At 41.1% G+C, this 21135-nt stretch overlaps 1 protein-coding gene and 1 pseudogene across 4 annotated transcripts in view; one reads left to right on the top strand and one right to left on the bottom strand.

The window, feature by feature from the left end:
- Positions 1-3237: 3237 nt before the first annotated feature.
- RNF216 (ring finger protein 216) overlaps positions 3238-21135 on the top strand; it is a 116976-nt gene continuing 99078 nt past the window's right edge. For all 3 annotated transcript variants that reach the window (XM_081137014.1, XM_081137012.1, XM_081137013.1), the window contains exons 1-3: positions 3238-3394; positions 11675-11810; positions 17570-17703. In XM_081137014.1, coding sequence (XP_080993140.1) covers positions 11744-11810; positions 17570-17703 — 201 coding nt within the window. In that variant the 5' untranslated portion in view covers positions 3238-3394; positions 11675-11743. The remainder of the gene's footprint in view (positions 3395-11674; positions 11811-17569; positions 17704-21135) is intronic.
- On the bottom strand, positions 19188-19558 carry LOC308557053 (large ribosomal subunit protein eL33 pseudogene; annotated as a pseudogene). Its single transcript has one exon. The product of its transcript is annotated as a large ribosomal subunit protein eL33 pseudogene (transcript).

A 21135-nucleotide genomic window follows, 5' to 3' on the forward strand; every position in this document is an offset into this window, starting at 1 on the left:
TGCCTAGCACCAGGGATGGGGGTGGTGGATCGGCTAGGAAGGAGCACAAGGGAATATTCTGGGGTGATGGAAATGATCTCTCTCTTGATTATGGTGGTGGCTGCACGGGCATATAAATCTGCCCTAACTCATAGAAATGTACACTTAAATTGGGTGCATTGTATTGCATAGAAATTATACTGCAGTAACATTGATTTAAAGGGGAAAAAAAAGCAATGGGTCAGAATGGCAGGAAATTACTACTTCTGAATGCAGATGGAGTTCAGGAATAATTCCCTCCATGGCCAGACTAGCACAGCCTCATCTAGATAACGCTGATGGCAATACCGCAGGTAAGCTCTTGGGAACGAAGCCATGATGCGGGAACTGTGAAAACAGCCGACCTCTACTATTCTGAGTGATCTTACAGGTCACAGGCACATTACCCTAATTGTAACCAGAGAATGAAATAAAGGAAGCGGTGCGGTGGTGACTCATTGCGAAGGCTCGGAGAGCTCCTGTGTGTTGCACACCTCCGCCAGGACCTCGTGGATGTAGAGCCAGAGCCAGTGCAGGTGACGTGGAGTTCCATAGAATTTCCATGCTTCTTCCCAGAAAAATAGCCAAACGTCACTTGTTGACAATAGTTTTATCTGCAGGGTGGTATCTTTCTCCCCTTTTGATTTGTTTTTTTAATTTTTATTGATTTCAGAGAGAGGAAGCGAGAGGGAGAGAGAGCAATAGAAACATCAATGATGAGCGAGTCATTGATCGGATGCCTCCTGCATGCTCCCCACTGGGGATCGGGCCCACAACCCGGGCATGTTCCCTGACCTGGAATTGAACCGTGACCTCCTGGTTCATGGGTTGATGCTCAACAGCTGAGCCACACCGGCCAGGCCCCCTTTTGATTCTTGATGCTGGTTAACATTAAAAGCAAAAAGAAAAAGTGACTGTTCTTACTGACATTTATCCTTTAAACTAAACACAAGGACCAAATATCCCTTTGCTTCTGACTGATTACAAATAATTCCATTCTTCCCTTAACAAAGCTTATTTTCAGTTATACATTTCACACCTTGATTTAATTACCCCTGATTTAATTTTTATTGGTAATTCGTTAATTTGTTTAATTATACATTTTAAAAAATTTAATAACATTTTATTTCATAGAATCTGTTTTTATGGTTACTTTCTGTTTATGAAAAGTGAGACTTGTATTTTATTTATATAGTGAAATAACATTTTCTTTTAAAACAAATGTATTTTAACAAAAAAATGAATCAGTCTAAAGAAAAATATTACTAATAGGCAATATGTGGATTAGGCAAATATTGTGGTGGGATTGCTCACCTATCTGAAGTTTGGGAAAAGCCATTCCCTTTGCAGCTCAGCTGCTTTGTTGTTCAGTGAGAGGGTGGCTGTGACCTCCTGTGTGGCATCTTGATAGGGTGGAAGCAGGGTTAGCAGTGCCCTATACAGGTGAGACTTCTTTTAATCTTTTATACCATATTTTTACTGTAGCTTTTCTATGTTTAGATATGTTTAGATACATAAATATTTGCCGTTGTGTTATAATTGCCTACAGTATTCAGTACAGCATCATGCTGTATAGATTTGTAGCCTAGGGACAAGAGTTATATACCATATCGCCCGATGTGTAGCAGGCTGGACCATCTAGGTGTGTGCAAGCAAGTGCTCTCTCTGATGTTTGCACAATGATGGAACTGCCTGAAGAGGCATTTCTCAGAACACAGCCCCACTTAAGTGATGCACAACTGTAACTGCCTATTGAAATTGCTACTTAAGGTTTGCTGGCAATTTAATATGTCCAAAACATCTTCCCTTCTCCCTGCTCTGGCTGAAATCTGCTCCACCTGATTTCTCCCCATATTTGAGAATGGAACCACCACTGACCCAGCTGCACAAGCCAGAAAACCTTGCAGTAATCCTTGGCTCCTCCCTTCCTTTCTCACCCACATCCAATCCATCCGTGAGTCTCTCTGTTCCACCTTTAGAAAAAATTCTCCTCTAATTCTCTCTCCCCACCTCCTCCCTGACCATCCTGGTCTGAGTCACCGTCACCTCTTACTTAAGACTCCTGCTTGCCCGGCCGGGCGTGGCTCAGCGGTTGAGCCTCCACCTAGGATCCAGGCGATCAGGGTTCGATTCTGGGTCAGGGCACATGCCCGGGTTGCGGGCTGGGCAGCCGATCAATGACTCTCTCATCATTGATGTTTCTATCTCTCTCTCTCTCTCCCCCTCCTTTCCTCTCTCTGAAATCAATAAAGATTTAAAAAACAAAAAAGACTCCTGCTTGTTGCTTCTTGACCAACCGCCTTTCCTGCTCCTGATCTTGCCTCTTCATAGTCTGTTCTCTAAACAGCCACCGGAGTGACCTCTGCCCCACATGAGCAGACAGACTCATGCCCCTGCTCTTCCAAGTCCCTAGTAGCTTCCATCACACTTTGCAGAAAATCCAAATTCTGTCTTGAGACCTTCTATGACTTGGGCACCCCCCACCTGGCCAGCCTCATTCCCTACCCCTATCGCCTGTCTCAGCGCCCTGCAGCCAGGCCGTTTTCCCAGATGCCAGGCCTATTGCCATGCTGGGGCCTTTCCCCCTTCCATGCCATCCGCTTGAGGTGCTCTCCCTCTGGGTGCTCACCTTGGCTCCCCCCCCAACCCCACTCAATTTTGTGCTCAGTGTCCCCTCCCTGACCACTCTCCTACCCCCATCACTCTCCATCGCTTTCTCTGCTTTATTTTTCCTATGGTGCTTTTTTTCCCTGCACACTTCCTGCCTGAGCCAGTATCTTACTGAGTCCACTAGTTAGCTACTGACTTACTTGCCCGCTAGAAACATAAGCTTCGTTAACACAGCGACCACCAGGCCTCTGCATCCCCGGGCCGAGCACAGCGTCTGGCACACGGGGAGCCCTCCGAAAACACGCCCTGAAGGAACGAGGGACCTGTCAGAGGCAACGGGTGCAAGCAGGTGCACACCCAGCAGCTTTCCGTGGCCACCTGCCCCCGCACCCTTCTCAAGTCCCGGGCCCAGGAAGTCCTGACTCAGCGGCGGGAGTCCCAGGTCGTTGCGGCCTCCCGCCTGGCGGGGGAGTCAAGACTCGCCGGGCGGTGAGCGGGTGGAGCCGCGCACGGGCGGCCCTCTCTATGGTCCCGCTCCCCAGGCCCCTCCTCCTCGCGCCCGCCGTGCCTCTATGGTTCTTCCTGTCATTAGTCGGGAGGGGGCGCTGTGCGCAGGCGCGAGGTGACGCCGCGGCAGGGCCGGAAGGAGCGCGGCCGTGGCCTCCGCGGCGGCGACGGGCGCTGTCGGCCGCGGCTTGTGGTGACTGAGAGCTCGGGCGACAGGGGCGGCCGAGCCCGCCTCGCGAGCCGGCCAGTTGAGTGGCGAGTAAGTGTCGGCCGCGGGCGCGCGCGCGGCTCCTCGGCGGGCTCCGGGAGGCGAGTGGCGTCCGCGCCCGGCGCCTCCTCCAGCGCGGGTCGGGCCGCGGGGTCGGGAGGGGGCCTCGGCCGTGAGGGGCGGCGGGTCGCGGGGCTGCGGGAGCGATCCAGGCGCGCGCGGCCGCGGACCCTGCGCCGCTCCCGGTACTTCGGGAAGTTTCGCGGGCCGGCCCGTCAACCTGCGGCGCGAGGGCGAAAGCGCCGAAAGTCCCACTTTCCTGGGCGACACCTCACGGGAGGCGGCGGCCGTGGTGCCGAGCGGGCCTGGAGCGCGGGGGGCGAAGCGCCGTGACTTTGAACTCGGGCGGCCCGGGCCCCGCGGCGGGCGGGCCGCGGCCCCGCACCCTGCGGACTCAGCCCTTGGAGGGGTGTGTCCCCAGGAAGCCGGCGACAGCTCCGCTGCCCTCGAGACGACTTGCAGGGGTGCCCGAGCCCGCGGCGCGGGGAAGGCGACCCTGAGGGATGTACCTGCAGCGCCGGGCGCCGAACCGGAGCGACGCTCCCGCGCGCGACGCGGCCGCAGCCCTGGGCACGGCGGGCCCAGCACTTCGGGCCACTCAGTGTCGTGACAACCGAGCGCCCGCGGTCCCGGCTCGGTTTCTAGGGCCGCTTCCCACACAAGCCAGCCCGGGGGAGGTGTGAAAAACTCGGGCGCGCGGCGCCGAGGGCCCCGCTGAGGCCTGACCCAGCGTGTGCCTCGCGGAGAGGGAAGCTGCTTCGCCCCGGGAGAGGGCCGGGGACTCGGGGACAGGCTCCGACTCCAGCACCTTGTCCCGAGGAGGACCGCCCCGAGGGATTTACTGCGGCGCCGCGCGGGGTTGCCTTTGAGGAAATAGCTGGAGAGCCGGGGGCCAGCCTTCGGACCTCCTTGCAAAACCTAAAACAGAGGTTCAGCCCCTGCAATAAAGGAAGTTGAGATGTGCGTCAGGGAGACCGAAAGTTTATGAAAGTACGGCAGATGGGAGCATCCGTGTTTGCTAACTCTGAGAGCTGTTTTTTTAATACTATATTTTTATTGACTTTTTAGAGCGTGAGAGAGAGAGGAGAGGGAGGGAGGGAAACGTCCATCGGCTGCCTCCTGCAGGCCCCACACCCGGATGGAGCCGGGCTTGTGGCCTCACCGGGAATCCAGCTGCCAGCCCCTCAGCGCATGGCATCTGTGCCCAACCAGCTGAGCCACACTGGCCAGGACAGCTAATTTGTTTTCCTTAATCCTCACCCGAGGATATGTTGATTGATTTGAGAGAGAGGGAGAAACCTCGATGTGAGACAGAAACGTCGATCCGTTGCCTGGCCTGCATGCCGGGACCCAGGCTCAAACCCGAAACCTAGGATGTGCCCTGAAACCTAAGGATGTGCCCTCACTGGAGTCAAGCCTACAGCCCTGCGGAGTGTGCCCGGAGCTCCAACCCACTGAGCCACGCGGCCAGGCTGGGAGCTGCTGTTTAACCAGCGTGGACTATCTCCTGGGCTGTTAGGACTTTCACAGACAGCGTAACTAACGTCACACCTACCCATGTTTTGCCCTCATTGCTACTGGTCACAGGACAGAACATGATGCTGTGCTCCAGGCACTGTTCTGAGCGCTTTCTGCACCGCGACTTCTCACCCTCAGTGCCTGGGGTTTCGTTCTTCTTACTTTTTAAAGGGGAAAACGGGGTGCTGAGAACAGCTTAGCTAATAACAAAGCTCACAAGGGGTGGCTGGAACTTGAACTCAGCCTGATCCCAGAGTTCATGCTCCTAATTATCCTGTTACACCTGTGAATGTTTATTCGGAAGGCTCTTATGGAGTATTTACTTCGTGCCATGCAGTGTGCTATATCCTGGGGCTATGGGAACGAATAAGATGTAGGGTCCCACCCTCTTGGAGCTTGTTTTAGCAGAGGAGATGGATATTAAACAATTGTAGCTTATTACTGTGCCACGTCTCCTTTGAAGGAGTGAGAGATCTGTGCATGAATACTGGGGATAGTCAGGAAAGGTTTTTCTTTGAGGAAGTGACATTTAAGATGCAATGAGGGATGATAGAGTTCATTTGGTGAAAGAGGTAGTGAAGGGTAATCCAGCCAGAGAAAAGAGCAGAAGTGGAAAGAAGGAGCATGGCACGCTCAAGAAACAACCATTGCCACTGCCAAATGGGGAATGGAGGGGAGAGGTACAAGGTGAGGCTAGTTGTGTCAGCAAGGGTCATATGAGGCAGCGTTTTGCAAGCCATGGCAGTGATTTTGGTTCTACCGTGATGAGATTTGTGGTTTAAAAAGACCTCGCAGCACTATGTTAAAATGTAGAACCTGTAGGCAGTATTGGGATAGAAAGGACGGTGTCAAGGGGATTCAGTTATAAAAGGTCATTGAAAACATTGATATATTTTTTAAACCCCTTGTAGATGAGGATGTGCTTAACTATCCTGGTTTCTTTTTCTTTTTTTTTTTTTTAAATATATCTTTATTGATTTCAGAGAGAGGAAGGGAGAGGGAGAAAGAGAAAGAAACATCAATGATGAGAGAGTTGTCATTGATCGGCTGCTTCCTGCACGCCCCCCAACTGGGGATTGAGCCCACAACCTGGGCATGTGCCCTGACCAGGAATCAAACCGCGAAATCCTGGATCCTAGGCCAACGGTCAACCGCTGAGCCATGCCCGGCTGGGCGCTATCCTGGTTTCTGAACCAATATTCAGTTGACAGTTAAGGGAAATGTTTTTTGTTTGTTTTAGAGAGAGTGGAAAGGAGAGAGAGAAAAACATGGATGTGAAAGAGACACATCGATTGGTTGCTTCCTGGGTGCGCCCTAGTTTGGCGGGGGATCGAGCCTGCAGCTGTGGTACGTGCCCTTGGCTGGAATCGAACCTGGGATCCTTCAGTCCTCGGGCTGATGCCCTAACCACTGAGCCAAACTGGCCAGGGCTTTTTTTTTTAAGGGAAATCTTAATGTTACATGTTAAACTCTTTAGCCCACCCAATGAAGATTTTTAATTTAATTTTTGGATTAAAATCTCTCCTATTGTAGAAAGATACTTATTACAGGATTTTTAGAGCTCTTTTAAACTCTGCTTAAACTCCAGACTGTTTGTATAATTGTATGCGTAATTATGGATGATATTCTACCTTAGTTCTTTTTGTCTATGTATTAAAATTAACGTGCATTGCATTTTCTTGTTCTGAACTTATCACCTGCCTTTTTCTTCGTTAATATTATCACCATCCTGCCCGGCCGGGCATGGCTCAGGGGTTAAGCATCGACCTAGGATCCAGGCTATCAGGGTTCGATTCCCGGTCAGGGCACATGCCCGGGTTGCGGGCTGCAGCCGATCAATGACTCTCTCATCACTGATGTTTCTAGCTCTCTCTACCTGTCCTTTCCTCTCTCTGAAATCAATAAAGATATATTGAAAATATATATATATTATCACCATCCTTCAGTCACCTGATCTCAACATCTAAGTTACCTTTGACTCCTTTCTTTCTCTTGCCTTGATGGCTAATTACATTAAAAAATCGCATTGAATCTAATTCGTAGTCAGTATCTTACATCTTTTTCCTCCCCTGCTTACTGTTAACTCTAGTTCAGACTTCACTAGCTCTTGTTTCTGGGTTTCCTGCCACCAGATGTCTTCTACAGTTGGCCTTATATGTTGCAACTAGGTTGATTTTCCTAAAGCTCAACTCTACATTGCTTCCCATTGGATAGAAAATAAACCTTAAGCTCTGCTTCAGTTAGCTCTTGACGCATAGCAAACCACACCCAAACTTAGCGACTTAATGCAACAATTTTATTAAAAGTTTTGTGAGTCAGGAGACTGTGAAGTGCTCACCTGGGCTATGTTTTTTCTGATCCACATGCTGTCAAACGAGGTGGCTGGGGCTGGAGGACGCACTTCCAAAATGGCTTCTTCACTCCCATGTCAGAGACTGCGGGAAGGCTGGGCTCTGCTGGCCTTTCCCTCTCCATGCTATGTGTCAGGGCTTTCCATGTGGTCTCTCCAGCAGGGGAGTTAAACTTCTTACATGGTGACTCTGGCCTTCAAGAGCCGGAGGTGAAAGCTGCTGCCTCCTTTAAAGGCTAGGCCTGGAGCTGGCACAACATTCGGTTTAGCTTAAATACTGCTGTCTCCACTAAACATTTCCTGACTGCCTGCCTCTCCCCAACTGGAATAATCTTTTTATTGCACTAATGACTTTATACTTTTTAGTATACTTAATTATATGCATATTTTTTCTCATTGATGGGACTCCCAAGTTCTTTGAAGCAAGATCCATGTTGGATTTTCTTTGTATTTATTCACCATGATGTACAACACATTATTTACACCATGTGGTAAGCCCACAATAAATATCTTGAATTCTTTTAATGTATTTTAAGTGTTAATGTAAATAATGCCAATTTAGTATAGGAAAATCAGGAAATATAAGGAAGCGAAAAAGATAAACTACCTTAAACTTATTACTTAGAAACAGCCATTATTAACTTTTTGTTGTGTTGATTTAAGATTGATTAAATATTAGTACAGGCTTATAAAGAATGGGTATCCAAATATTGGTTAAGATGAGAAGCTACAAGTTGAATGAAAAGCAAAAATAATTTATAGACAATTGAAAAATATGCTAGAGCCAGCCGGGCTTGCCTCAGCAGTTGAGCATCAACCTAGGATCCAGGAGATCAAGGTTTGATTCCTGGTCAGGGCACGTGTCCGGGTTGCAGACTTGATCCCCAGTCGGGGGCGTGCAGGAGACAGCCAGTCAGTGACAACTCTCTCATCATTGATGTTCCTCTCTCTCCCTCTCCCTTCCTCTCTCTGAAATCAATAAAGATATATATATATATATATATATATATATATATATATATATATTTTAAAATGCTAAGGAGGCATTGTGGGGGGCTTGATGGATGTCAGCTTCTCCCAGCCTGTGTTTCACTCTGCTTTGCCCACCTTTCCCTGGAATGTTAAGAGATTAACTCATTAAATTTGAAACATCTTTTATTACCCCCAAATAAGTGTTTGCAGCAGTGACAGGCATATTCATGGAGATTACTCTGGAAAACGGGAACACTGCAGAACTCCAGGACCATGCATGTGGAAGGAGAAGTGGAGAAGCAGCACAAATAGAAGACTGAGAAGAAAATGATTGTTAGAGACAGACCCGACCAGTCAGTCTCTGGGCACGAGGAAGCAAAGATGCAAATCTGAAAACCAGAAAATTGTGTGAGGGAACCAACCATGGATGATACCCATTTTTTCCCCAGACTTTGTTTTCCAAATTTTCTATAATGGGCCATACTTTATAATTGAAGAAAATCCTAATAAAAACTGATTGTTGTCACTTAAGCCACTTTACCTGACTCTGGTTACATATGGCTGTGTTTCACAGTTCCAGTCTCTGAAAGAAAGATGTTTTTGGAGTCACTCATTTATAAGTCACCTGTGAGATGCTGGAAATACAGCTGTGAGTAAGACATAGTCAAGGGCATAGGGAGGAAACAAAATGTGAACTCTCTCATATGTTGATTCATCCATAAAAGGAGGGACAGTTGTAGGAGTGGAAGAGAACATGGAAGAACTGCCATCTAATTTTCTTAAAGTTTTACCATATAGTAGTACTACCGAAGATTCTCTACAGTTATGAAGTGATGAAATAAGTGCTAATTTTTGGTTTTTATTTTGGAAAGCATTAACTGATACTTGACTATAAAGTAGAGTCATAAACATACATATAACTTTTATAATAAAGGGAAGAGGCAAGAACTGAAATAATCTTTCTTGGGTGGCATTTACAATTTCTGGACTTCACTTTTGTTTATTTTCTTTAGTTGTCTGATCAAGAAGCGAAAAGACATAGATAGCTTCGTGCTACTTCCAGAGGGGAAATGATGTCTCTTTTATAGAAAGAAGTAAACGTTTTACTGTGAATAGCTATAATACTAGTGAAAAGTAACTTGTAAGAGGAAAATACAGTGTCGTTCCCCCCCCCCCTTGTTTGGCTATATTACCAACTCTTATTAATAAACACCACATCTATGTGTACTTGAGATAAAGCTCTTGTTTTGATGGCTCCTACCATATACAAAGTGCCTTCTTATGTATATACTTTTTAATCCTCACCAGAAGATTTTTTTCCCCTTTTCTTTTTATTTTTTAGAGAGAGAGAGAGAAACATCACTGTGAGAGAAAAGCATAGATTGGTTGCCTCCCATACGTTCCCGACTGGGGATTCAACCTGCCACCTAGGTATGTGCCCTGATTGGGAATTGAACCTGCCACCTTGTGGTGTACGAGACAATGCTCCAGCCACCTGAGCCATCCGGCCAGTGCTGCCTTCTCATATTTAATCTTCAACACAGCCTTACAAAATAAGAATAGCTATTTCCGTTTCACAGATAATAATAATAGTCATAATGTGACACTTGCTATTTCCCAGGCTCTATGCTAAGTACTTTATACATATTTAACTCAATTGAAATTTAAAATAACCATATTTTTATTTTACAAATGGGGGATCTAGGCCCAAGAGGTTAAGCAATTTACAGTTACTGATTTACTAAACAGTGACACCAGGTTTATACCTTTGCAGTCTGATCTGAAACCCAGATGAGAGGACCGAACGTCGGGGTTGAGGGACCTTTACAGAGAAATTAGTCAGAAGTAGAAATTTCATCAGATTCTTTTTCTCAGTGCAGCTTTGGGCTGCTGTGTGTACCATTCATGAGGAATGTTACTTTTAAAGCACCACTAGTAATCTGTTTAACTACAAGCTTGACATTCTAACTAAATTAGATGTAAAATAAGTCACATTTCCTTTTGATTTCCAGTGTAAAACTGAAGAAACCTAATTGTGGTAAAAGAAGAAATAAGGAACTTGGGTATTATAATTAAGTGTTCAAGATACTTTTTTAAAAATTATATTTGAAAGAAAAGTATTTGAATAAATGCAGTTCAAATTTGACACCAGAGCTCTTTCCTTTATACCATGCTATTTATAAGTAACATTACTGTTATTTCAAGTGAGAGAACCAAACTATTGCTTGGATGTGTAATTTTTTAAGTTTGAGATACCTTTGTCTGGTTATAGATAACCAGAAAGTTCTGTGGTAAAACAATCTTGATATACAACTTTGTATTCTCTAAGTTGGAAAATTCTGATATTATTTGACTGTTAACTCTTTGTGGACGTTAATGAGAGAAACCAGGATTTGGAGCTTACATCTTAAAGCACATGATTTTTCCCAGGAAGGCAAAGAAAATTGAGCTTTTCTTAGGGGTGAAGGAAAAAGTTGAGTGGGTAAGCTACAGATGGGGTCTTGAAACTAAAGAGGTCCATAGCAGTCATAATTGTACCCTTTTGGTTCTTATTTATTGATTTTCATTCTTGTCATTTTTATCAAAGTAAAGCATGAAAATGGTTCAAAATCAAGCTACAGAAAATTAAAAGCAATAATCCTGTCCTCCTGATCCCCAACTACTGTTTCATGTAGGCAACCACTTTTTCCCCCCTTATAATGGCTTTGTTTCCCCTAGCTTTTACATTGTGAAATACAACACACCAATAAGTTTCATCCCAAACAACTAAGTTTAAGCCTATGCCTAAACTTTGTCTAAATGGGAGTCATTATTTATACACATATATATATGCTCTAATCAACTGAGCCACCTGGCCAGGGCCAGTCATTATGTTTTAATATCTATCCATGTTGTATGTGACTGTAATGGCTTCTTTTTTTTGGTATTGTATGAATATACCATAATGTATTTGTCCATTCTATCATTGATGTGTGTCCCTTTCAGTTTTTGGCTTGTAGAATTAATGCTGCTGTATTGTGCATAGACTTGCTGCATGTAAGCATATGATTTTTGATGTTGAATAATATGAGTTCTTTATATATTTTGGATTTTAACCCCTTATCAGATAAATGATTTGCAGATATTTCCTCCCATTCCACAGGTTGTCATAATTGAGTTTTTAAGTATACTTTTTGTTTTTTATATGTCCCATCTGTTCTTCGATCTCTCATTTATCTTTTATATGTTCTTTTGGAGTAATTTGGTTTTTTTATTATTCCATTATTCCCTCTTTTATTAGCTTTTTAGTTATGCATTCATTTAGGGGTTTTTTGTTGTTGTTTTAGTGGTGGTTTCACCTTAAGCTTAGAATGCTACTGCCTTGACCAGATACGTGGGAAGAGTTTTGATCCTTCCCTCATTCTTAATGTTCTTTTTTTCTTCTTTTTCAGACCCTTTGGAACAGGTAGTCACACCATGTTTAGATATTAGCAAGCACATATGTGTGTCCGCATTTCAAAATGGCAGAGGGAAATAACAATGAAGAGGTAATTCACTTGAACAACTTTCATTGCCACCAGAGACAAGGTAAATGTTGGTTCTCACTTTTTCCTTTTCACTGTTTTTTCCCTTAGTACTATAGTTATATCTTTTTCAAAAATGAACCTGTTTTGCACCATGTAGAACCCAGAGATGTTTCATTTTTAGGCCTCAGAGCATCAGGTATAAATGGACTCATCAAACTAGAATTTTGTGTCAAATGGTGATACCTGAATGCATGACTGAAGTTTAAGAATCTTCTCTCACAAGTAGATTAATAAACTATGAATTATCAGGCTAAAAAGAGCTGTGAACATGTAGTCCTTGGATCTTAAGAGGCTAGAGTTTGAGAACAGTGGCAGTTACCTGTTTTTGAAGGAATGGTGACTGCAAAGGAACACTCCTCCTGACCTAAAAGTACTAAGGCTGCTGCTAAGCATTTGCCAGAAGATTGTGGTTTAGCCTTACACGGAATTTTAGGACATGTATTTTTTCATTTTATGGTGTTTTAAATGTGGGGAAATTTATTGATTTATAAAAGGAAGGAAGCCTGCACTTCTATAACTTCATTCCTAAATGCATACAAAATTTCCTGCCAAATCCTAATTCACATTTATACATCACTAAAAGAAGAAATGTTATGCCGATGAGTAGGAAAAGTTCATTTTTTGTAAGTATAAATTTCATGAAAGAGGTTGTACCATGTTTTTTGGTGTTTTTTCCCATTGGTAATATTTTGTGCTTATGATGACTTCTTTTCCAGCAGAGGGTAAATTATATGTATTTGGCTTTCAAAGCATTTAAAATTGAGTAAATTTTATTAAGCAAATAAATTGAGAAAAATAAAATTGCTTAAGCTATGTAAATTATGAGTACTACAAAAGAAATACTGATTTTTTAAAATATATATATATTTTATTGATTTTATAGAGAGAGGAAGGGAGAGGGAGAGAGAGAAACACTGATTGGCAGCCTCCTGCACACCCCCTGCTGGGGATCAATTCCCCCATCCTGGGCATGTGCCCTGACTGGGATTGAAACCAGTGGCCTCTTGGTGCATGGGATGGTGCTCAACCAACTGAGCCACACCGCCGGGCAAGAAATACTGATTTTTTTTTTTTAAGGGTTGTTTTTTTTTAAATATGTTTTAATTTATTTTAGACAGAGGAAGGTAGAGGGAGAGAGAGATGGAAACATCAGTGATGAGAGTCATTTATTGGCTGCCTCCTACATGTCCCTTGCTAGGGATCAGGCCCACAACCCAGGCATGTGCCCTGACTGGGAATCGAACTGGGATCTCCTGGATCATAGATCAATGGTCAACCGCTGAGCCACACCAGCATGGCAGGGTTTTCTTAATAGTATATTCTAACTTGATAGTGATTATAGCTATAATTTATTGTGAATAAGAAAGTTTTAAATATTAGCTATAATTTATATATGTGATCATTTCCAAAATTCCTGAACACGTATAAATTAATGTTGTAGTTTTTTAATTGGATCTTAAATATACTTGAATGTTTCTTTAAGCACAATAATATTCTTTTGAGAAATCATTGACTTAGGAGGCGTGTTTTTTTTGTTGTTTTTTTTTAAAGCTCTAATTGGCTTTATTAAGCAATTCATGAATCAGGGAGCATCCCATCAAACAACTAGAAGGGTACTCCCTGGAGGTATATTTTTCTGTTAGACAAGTTTTATGTATTACACCCATCATGAGGATTTTTTTAGGCTACAAAGTTGTGTGGTTTTTTTATTAGCTGTATTAATAATTTTTATGCCAACTTTTATAGTTATCTTTGCAATCATCTTTATTGAGCTGTAATTTATATACAGTAAATTCACACATTTTAAATGTATAGTTCAGTGAGTTTTAAAAAACAAATACACCTATATAACCACCACCTTAATCATTATATAGAATATCACCCCAGAAAGATTCCTTTAATGCCCCTTTTCCATCGGTGTTTACCCCAGTCCTGGATTAATGAAACCACTGATCTGCCTTTTGCCACTATACAATTTCATATCAGTGGAAGCATGCAGTATTTACTCTTTGTGCCTGAATTCTTCTGCCCAACATAATTTATTGTGAGATTCATCCATGTGTTGCATATATAAGTAATTCAGTTCATTTAATTGCTGAGTAATATTCACCTAGAATTCTATACCCAGTGAAAATAGGCTTAAAAATTAAGGTAAAATAAAGGTTAAAAGTACAGGAATGAAAAAGATACATTTTGCAAATAGTAGCTAAAAAAAACCAAACTGGTATGTCTATATTATCAGGTAAAATAGACATTCCAGCCAGAAGTTTGTTTGTTTTTTAAGTATATCTTCATTGATTTCAGAGAGAGGGAAGGAGAGGGAGAGAGAGATAGAAGCATCAATGATGAGAGAGTCATTGATCGAGCCCACAGCCTGGGCATGTGCCCTGACCGGGAATCGAATCCCGATCGCCTGGATCCTAGGTCGATGCTCAACCGCTGAGCCACGCCCAGCCGGGCCCACCCAGAAGTATTAATAAACATTTCATAATGATAAAAGCGGATCAGTGCACTGGAAAGATAAAACAATTCTAATCCCTACACACTTAGTAACATAGGGTCAAAATATACAAAGCAAAAATTGACAGAGCTAGAAGAAGAAATGAACAAGTCCACAATCATAATGGGAGATTTTAATATATTTCTTTCAATAACTGGGAGAGAGCAAGCACACACAAAAATTGTATGAATGTAGAATATTGGAAGGCATGATCAATAAACCTGACATGTTAGACATGTATGAAATAGTGTACCCAATGTATTTACCAAAATTGATCATATTTTGAGCCACAAAACAAGTTTCAAGTTACAGAGAATTGAAATCATAGATTATGTTCCCTAACCACATTGGAATTGAGCTATAAATCAATTATAGAAATATAATTAGAAAATCCCTATATGTGTGGAAAATAGGAGTACACTTCAGAACAACCCATGGTTCAAAGAAATCACAATGAAAATTAGGAAAATTTTTGAACTGCATGATAGTGAAAATACAATCTATTGAAACTTATGAGATGCAGCTAATGTCATGTTTTGAAGAAAACTTATGTGTGCATAAGAAAAACAAAACTAAATGTCAAGAAAACTAAAATGCACATATGGGTAAGAAATAAAGCTCGGAAATTAGTAATCTAAACTAGGCTCAGCAAACTGAAAGAGCCAGATAGTCACTGTTTCAGCCTTGCAGATCATATGATCTCTGTTGCAACTACTCAGCCTATTATACCATTGTATCATGAAAGTAGCTGTAGATAATATATAAATGAATGAACATGTCTGTGTTCCAATAAGGACATGAAGTAACAGGTTCTATTTTATACTGCTGGTGGGAGTGTAAATTGGTGCAGACAATTTGGAAAATTGTTTGGCTTTGTCTACTAAAATTGAAAATAAGCTTTCCATATGACCCAACTGAAATGTGTATGCCCAGAGACATGTCCAAGCATGTTCCTAACAGCACTGTCCAGAATAGCCAAGACTGGAACCAACCCAAGTGTCCATCTGCAGAAGAATAATTAATTTAAGGTATAGTCATATAGTGGATGACATAGAGCAACAGAGCTACTACAGCATGCAGCAGCATGGTTACATCTTGGACCTGTTATTTGTAAGGAAGCTAGAAACAAAAGAATACACTCAAAAACAAGCAAAATTAATCTGTGGAGTTAAGAAGCTCCTAAAGTGCTAGAAATGTTGTATTTACTCGCCTTAGTGATGGTAGTTCCACAGGAATATACCTTTTATATTAGTTCATGGAGTTATACACTTGATTCATAGACTCTGTTATACTTTTAATTTTTTTAAGTATATTTTTAAAAAGCTAATGTGTTTATACATGGTGTGTTGAGTATCTTGTCAACTACTGGGCTTCATTGTAAGGTGATGGATTTCAAATCAACTTTTTCATTGGGTCCTTTTCTTAGGCTGATTCTTTCAGAGAGGAATCTACAGTTTCCTGCATCTGGAATCTAAGACTGCCAGCATTCAGGGTGCCAAGCAGCAGAAAGCAGCTGTGGTCTCATTCACTGTGCTATTTCAGTGGCACCCCTTTCCTTTCTTGATCCCCTGCCTGGTGTCTAGTGCCTCTGCCTCAGAAGCTAGAATGGATCTCCACTGGATGGGTCTTCTGAATGGCCAAGTGAGGAGCTTGGCAAAGCCTCTCTGCAAAGTCAATGATAAAGTTAACAAAATTGTCAAAAACAAGTATTTAAAGACTGGAAATGACCAAAGACATACAATAATTGAGAATATTTGCTCAAGAAAATCTAGGATTCTGCAGCATGAATTAGGCCACTGCTGGTTGGTTGCCTCCTCTGCAGACTGGGTTTAAGCCTTCTCCACCCTGCTAGAGCTCTTGCCATCTGTTTAAATCCCTTGCCAGCTATCATTTCCTTTCCTTTTCTTTGTGTACTTGAGAGGTTATACCTTAAGTTCCTTTTACTATCATTTTAGTGGTATTTCAGGAGGTAGTGATGATAACCACTTGAATTCATCCTGCCAGATTTAACCAGAAGTCCTCTATCATGTACTTCCCAGGCTCTCTGTTCAGTTGGTTATTAGATTTATCAGCCTACAATGTAGGTAGCAATGGACTTAAAATCCGGCAACTTACTATGTGTCAGGTACTAAAATAAACAGACATTTTATGTGAGCTTTCTCAACTAATACAATTACTTGAGGTAGGTACCACTGCTAACCTTTTTTTAGTGTTAAGGAAATGGATGTTTAAAAAAGTTAGATAACAGCAGCATGTAGCTAGCATGTGGTAGAACTGAGATTTGAACCCAGGCAGTTTGACTTTAAAGCACACAGACTTACCTGTTTTAAACTACCATCCCTGGCATTACCACAGCTCTGTTGCAGGAATGAAATGAGATAATTGATTTTAGATTGCTTTTCAAATTGTTCGGTACCATAAAAATACATATATGAGGCATTAACCTTGAGAAAGACATTAGAGCTTTAATGGAGGAATTTCAAAATTTGTAAGACCTCTTTCTGTTTCTTTTTTTAAAAAAAACCTTTTTTTCTAGCACAGTCAATGCGTTTTCTCTTCATTGCCCATTTTAGCTTTAACCATCCCATGGAACCAGACACACAAAAAATATCAGTTTGTGTTATTCAGTAATTCACATCCAACATGATCTATTTTCAAACAAATTAAAGGAGTTAGAGACCTTGAACAGAATTACTATATCTAGATAGTGTTTAGCTCTAGTTACATTTAAAAAGAAACTAGAAGAGTTAAATTGCTTACTGTCATAGATGCTCTATGAGTGTTTGGCTAAAACACTGAAATATGTTTGTATAAATAATACTTAAGGTTATGTCTAAGGTGAGCACATTTTAATATTAAACAAAAATTTTACTATTTTTGAGTAAATTTTTTTTCTGATCAGTTTGAATGACAGTGTTTTATTCCCTGGAAGGATTAGACATGGGATGAGTTCAAGGCCATGATTTCACTTTTAAGGAATTGACATATTTCATCAACATTTTTCCAGCCTAATATAAGAAAAAGTTGATAATCTTGAGCATAGTAATTGTCAGATTTTCTCAAGTGATTCCCAAAATGTATTATTGGTAAAGATCAGAATGGAAACATGGCTCTTAACGCTTAGGTATGTGTCACTTGAGGAGATACCAGTAGCCATGAACTTTGCTTTAGACACGACCTTTTGCATGCCAAAACTGAATTAAAGGACTGAATGTGATTGTGCCCACCTCCTGGTAACAGTGTTTTCTGCCTATTTTTAGACTGGATCAATCTCAGAGAAGGACCCATCACCATATCTGACGACTCTGATGAGGAAGGAGTTCCAATGATGGTCACCCCAGCTCCTCAGCAACATGACGAAGAGGACCTGGATGATGATGTCATCCTGACAGAAGTGAGTTTTCTTAAACTTATCAGGATGAGGCATTATTTCAAGTTAGTGATCTGATTCTTCAGCCACTCAGTAGTGGCTATTGGGGCCTTGTGTAGGATAGTCGAGAGCACTGCTTGTGCTACACATGTGGCACTCTTGGCACTTGTTCTGTGTTTCTGAGATCAGCCGCCTTCCACCCTTCCTGATGTCCCCTTACTTTTAGAAGCCACATGTTTTCATGTTTCTGGACTTCTGTGCACTATTGCTTTATCTGACTCTTCATGTACCTAGTATACACTATTGTAATTACTACAACCTTATAGTGTATCTTAATCTCAGGTAACGCTCATCTCCCCTTATTACTCTACATTTTTCAGAATCCTGGATATTTTTCTGTTTGTATTTTTATATAAATTTTAAGATCAGCTTTTTAAATTCAGATAGATTCACAACAAATCCTATTGTTATAGCACAATTATTATAATATTGATGTTTTCTAAGAGCAAGTTTTGTCGATTTAAGTCTGTTGGTTCTTATATTAATTTCATACTCAGCCACCTTATTTTTGTCTATAGTAATTTTTTCAGTTGGCTTTCATAATTTCTTAATGGATGGCAATTTTTTTATCTGCCAATAATGATACGTCTAGTTTCTTCCTTATGTAATTATGTTAAGTGATACCTCCTCAAAAATTTTAAGTAACATTAGTAATGGAATAAGAAAAATAGCCACTGACATAAGTGGGAATTCTTTAATGTTTCTTCACTAAGTGTGGTGGTGGCTTTTTTGCTTGAGATAAAATTTTTCAAAATTATGCCAAGGAAGTAGCCATCTACTTTGTTTCACGTTTTTATTAGTGAATGTAGAATTCTGTCAGATTCTATATATTTATCTCCCAATTTAAATACTGTTTTTTTAAATATGTTTAAATTCTGTATACATTTTTTAAAACACTGCAATATGTTTTTTGTTTATACAGTCAATTATTCACTTTGCCTTGTCCAAATTTTTTTGTTGTTGTTGCTGCTCTTTATTCCTTTCATCATTTCTGGCCTTAAAACTGAGATTATTTTTCTTCTACCTAAAGAACACTATTTAATACTTTCTTTACAGTAAATCTAATATTTTCACTGAGTATAAATTTTGTGTGGAAGTACAGAGACTATTCCAGTGTTTTCTGGTTTCCATTTTTTCATTGAAAAGTCTGTAAATTTATTTTTTTCCTTTGAAGGTAATATGTGCTACTACTTTTAAGAATTAATTTTTTTGTATTTGATTTCTGCAGTCTTCCAATGCTATACCTAGGTTTCTGTTGTTTGGGGTTTTAAAAATTTATCCTGCTTAGATCTTTAAAACAAATCAAGTCACTGTCCTTCTTGAATATTTGTATTTTGTCTTCAAATATTGCTTATTTTTCTCCTTCTAGAACTCCAGTTATATAGTTGATAAAACCTTTTTTTTAACAAGAGAACATATCCATTTTATTTATTTACTTTTCAATAAGTTTAAATCCTTGGGTACAGCATTACATGGATTCTGTGTCCAGTAGCCTTAACAGAAAGATTGCTTTGGAGTTTAGCACAAACTATCCACTGTTTCCATGAGCACGAGTTACCTTTTCCCAGGTTACCTGGTTTTGTTTGGTTTCCGACCAGGAGTCACTGTGTTGTTTTTGCTTTGTATACATAAGAACATATCTTGCCTAGATAGAATTCATTTTCATCTTGAGCATAAACACCTTCAATTTTAAGAAGAGCCATGTGCTCTCTCTGGTTCCAGAGACCCCACTTATAGCCAGCAAAAATGGCGTTGGACCACAGTCTTCCAGATATATTTGTCATTACAAAAGTCCTTTTCCCAGCAGGCCTCCACAGGCTCCAAGATGGCAGAAAAAGTTGGTAAAAACCTTTTCACTATATTCTTTATGTCTTCTATTCTCTTACCTAATTTTCAATCATTTTATGTCTCTGTGCCTTATTCCATTTTTTTCTGACCTGTCTTCTAATTCACTGATTTCTTTCTTCAGCTGTGTTTATTTAAAATGCTATACACCCATCCATTGATTCCTAATCTCAGTTTTTATATTTTTTCATTCTGGGACCTCCCTCCCTTTTCTCCTTCCCTCTCTTTCTTTCTCTTTTTCTTTCGTTTTTTCTTTTTTCTTAAATTTCTAGTTCTCTGCTGAAATTCTCAATCTCGTATTTTATTTCCTTAAGTATACTAAGCGTATTATTTTAGAATCCATGTCTAATAACTTTACTATCTGCAACCTCTGTAGGTGTGTTTTTGTTGTTTGTTACTTCTCTTGGTTTGGTTTTCTATAATGTTGCATCAACTTCTTACATGCCTAGTTATTTTTTATTGAATGATAGTCATCGTTGTATATGAAAAATTTGAGGTTCTAGATGATGTTATCTTTCTTCAGAGACGGCAGGCTTTTTGCTTCTCAAAGAAGGTTATGGGGCCAGCAATCTCAGATTCAGGAATCTAAACTGTGCAAACTAGGATTTAATTTTATTTTTACTTTTTTGTTAATCCTCACCTAAGGATATTTTTTCCATTGAGAGAGGGTAGAAAGGAGGGAGAGGGAGAGAGAGAAAGAAACATCAGTGTGAGAGAGAGACATCGATTGGTTACCTCCCACACGCTCCCCATCCGAGGTCAGGGAGGGAATCTGAAACCTAGATATGTGCCCTTGAACAGAAATCGAACCTGCAACCCTGGAGTGCTCAGCCCTGCGCTCTAACCACTGAGCCACACCAGCCAGGACTAGGATTTAGTTCCTGGGAGGTCCAGCATGTTTCCAGTTTGCCCTTATTCAGTAGTGTAGCCCTTCAAGGCCTTATACTAGAGCTTAAAATTTACCAGAACCCTTACCCATGGTGAATTCTGAATTCCTATTTTTGTACCCTTAGCTCCTCATTCTTTAGCTAAATCTGGAATTGGCAGGTGCATCTGTAGGGAAAAAGTACCCCTATGTGGGGCTTATTTTGCTGTATTTCTTCCTTCTGGTTTCTGTTCCCCTGGATCTGAGGCCTTCAAGTAGATGTTTTGATTTTGGTTTTGCTTTGATATTTTGACCAGTTTTTCTGCTTTTACTCTATTGCAGGGTTTATCTGAATGACCTAGCATTCCATTTATTGGAATTGGAAGTCCACTGTTGTGCTTTTTCCTATGTGCTTTCTGAATCAATGTGTTCCGGTAACTCTTGATTATATAGTTGGGTTTTGCTTAGAGGTTCTATTTAGAGATACTTTTCAATTAAATAAGGTGAATTGATCTTGTATTTATTAATGTGGCTATTATAGTTTGTTTTTAGTTTCCTTGTAGCATTTAATATGCTTTGTGTTTTTATTGCTTTTAAGAGGAAATTTTCACTATATCCCTTGAATCTTTGAGGTTATCTTTTTATTTATATTGAAAGCATGTGTTCTTGGTTAATTTGAAAGGTTT

This window comes from Miniopterus schreibersii (assembly GCF_964146895.1).
Source record: "Miniopterus schreibersii genome assembly, chromosome: 4".
Lineage (NCBI taxonomy): Eukaryota > Metazoa > Chordata > Mammalia > Chiroptera > Miniopteridae > Miniopterus > Miniopterus schreibersii.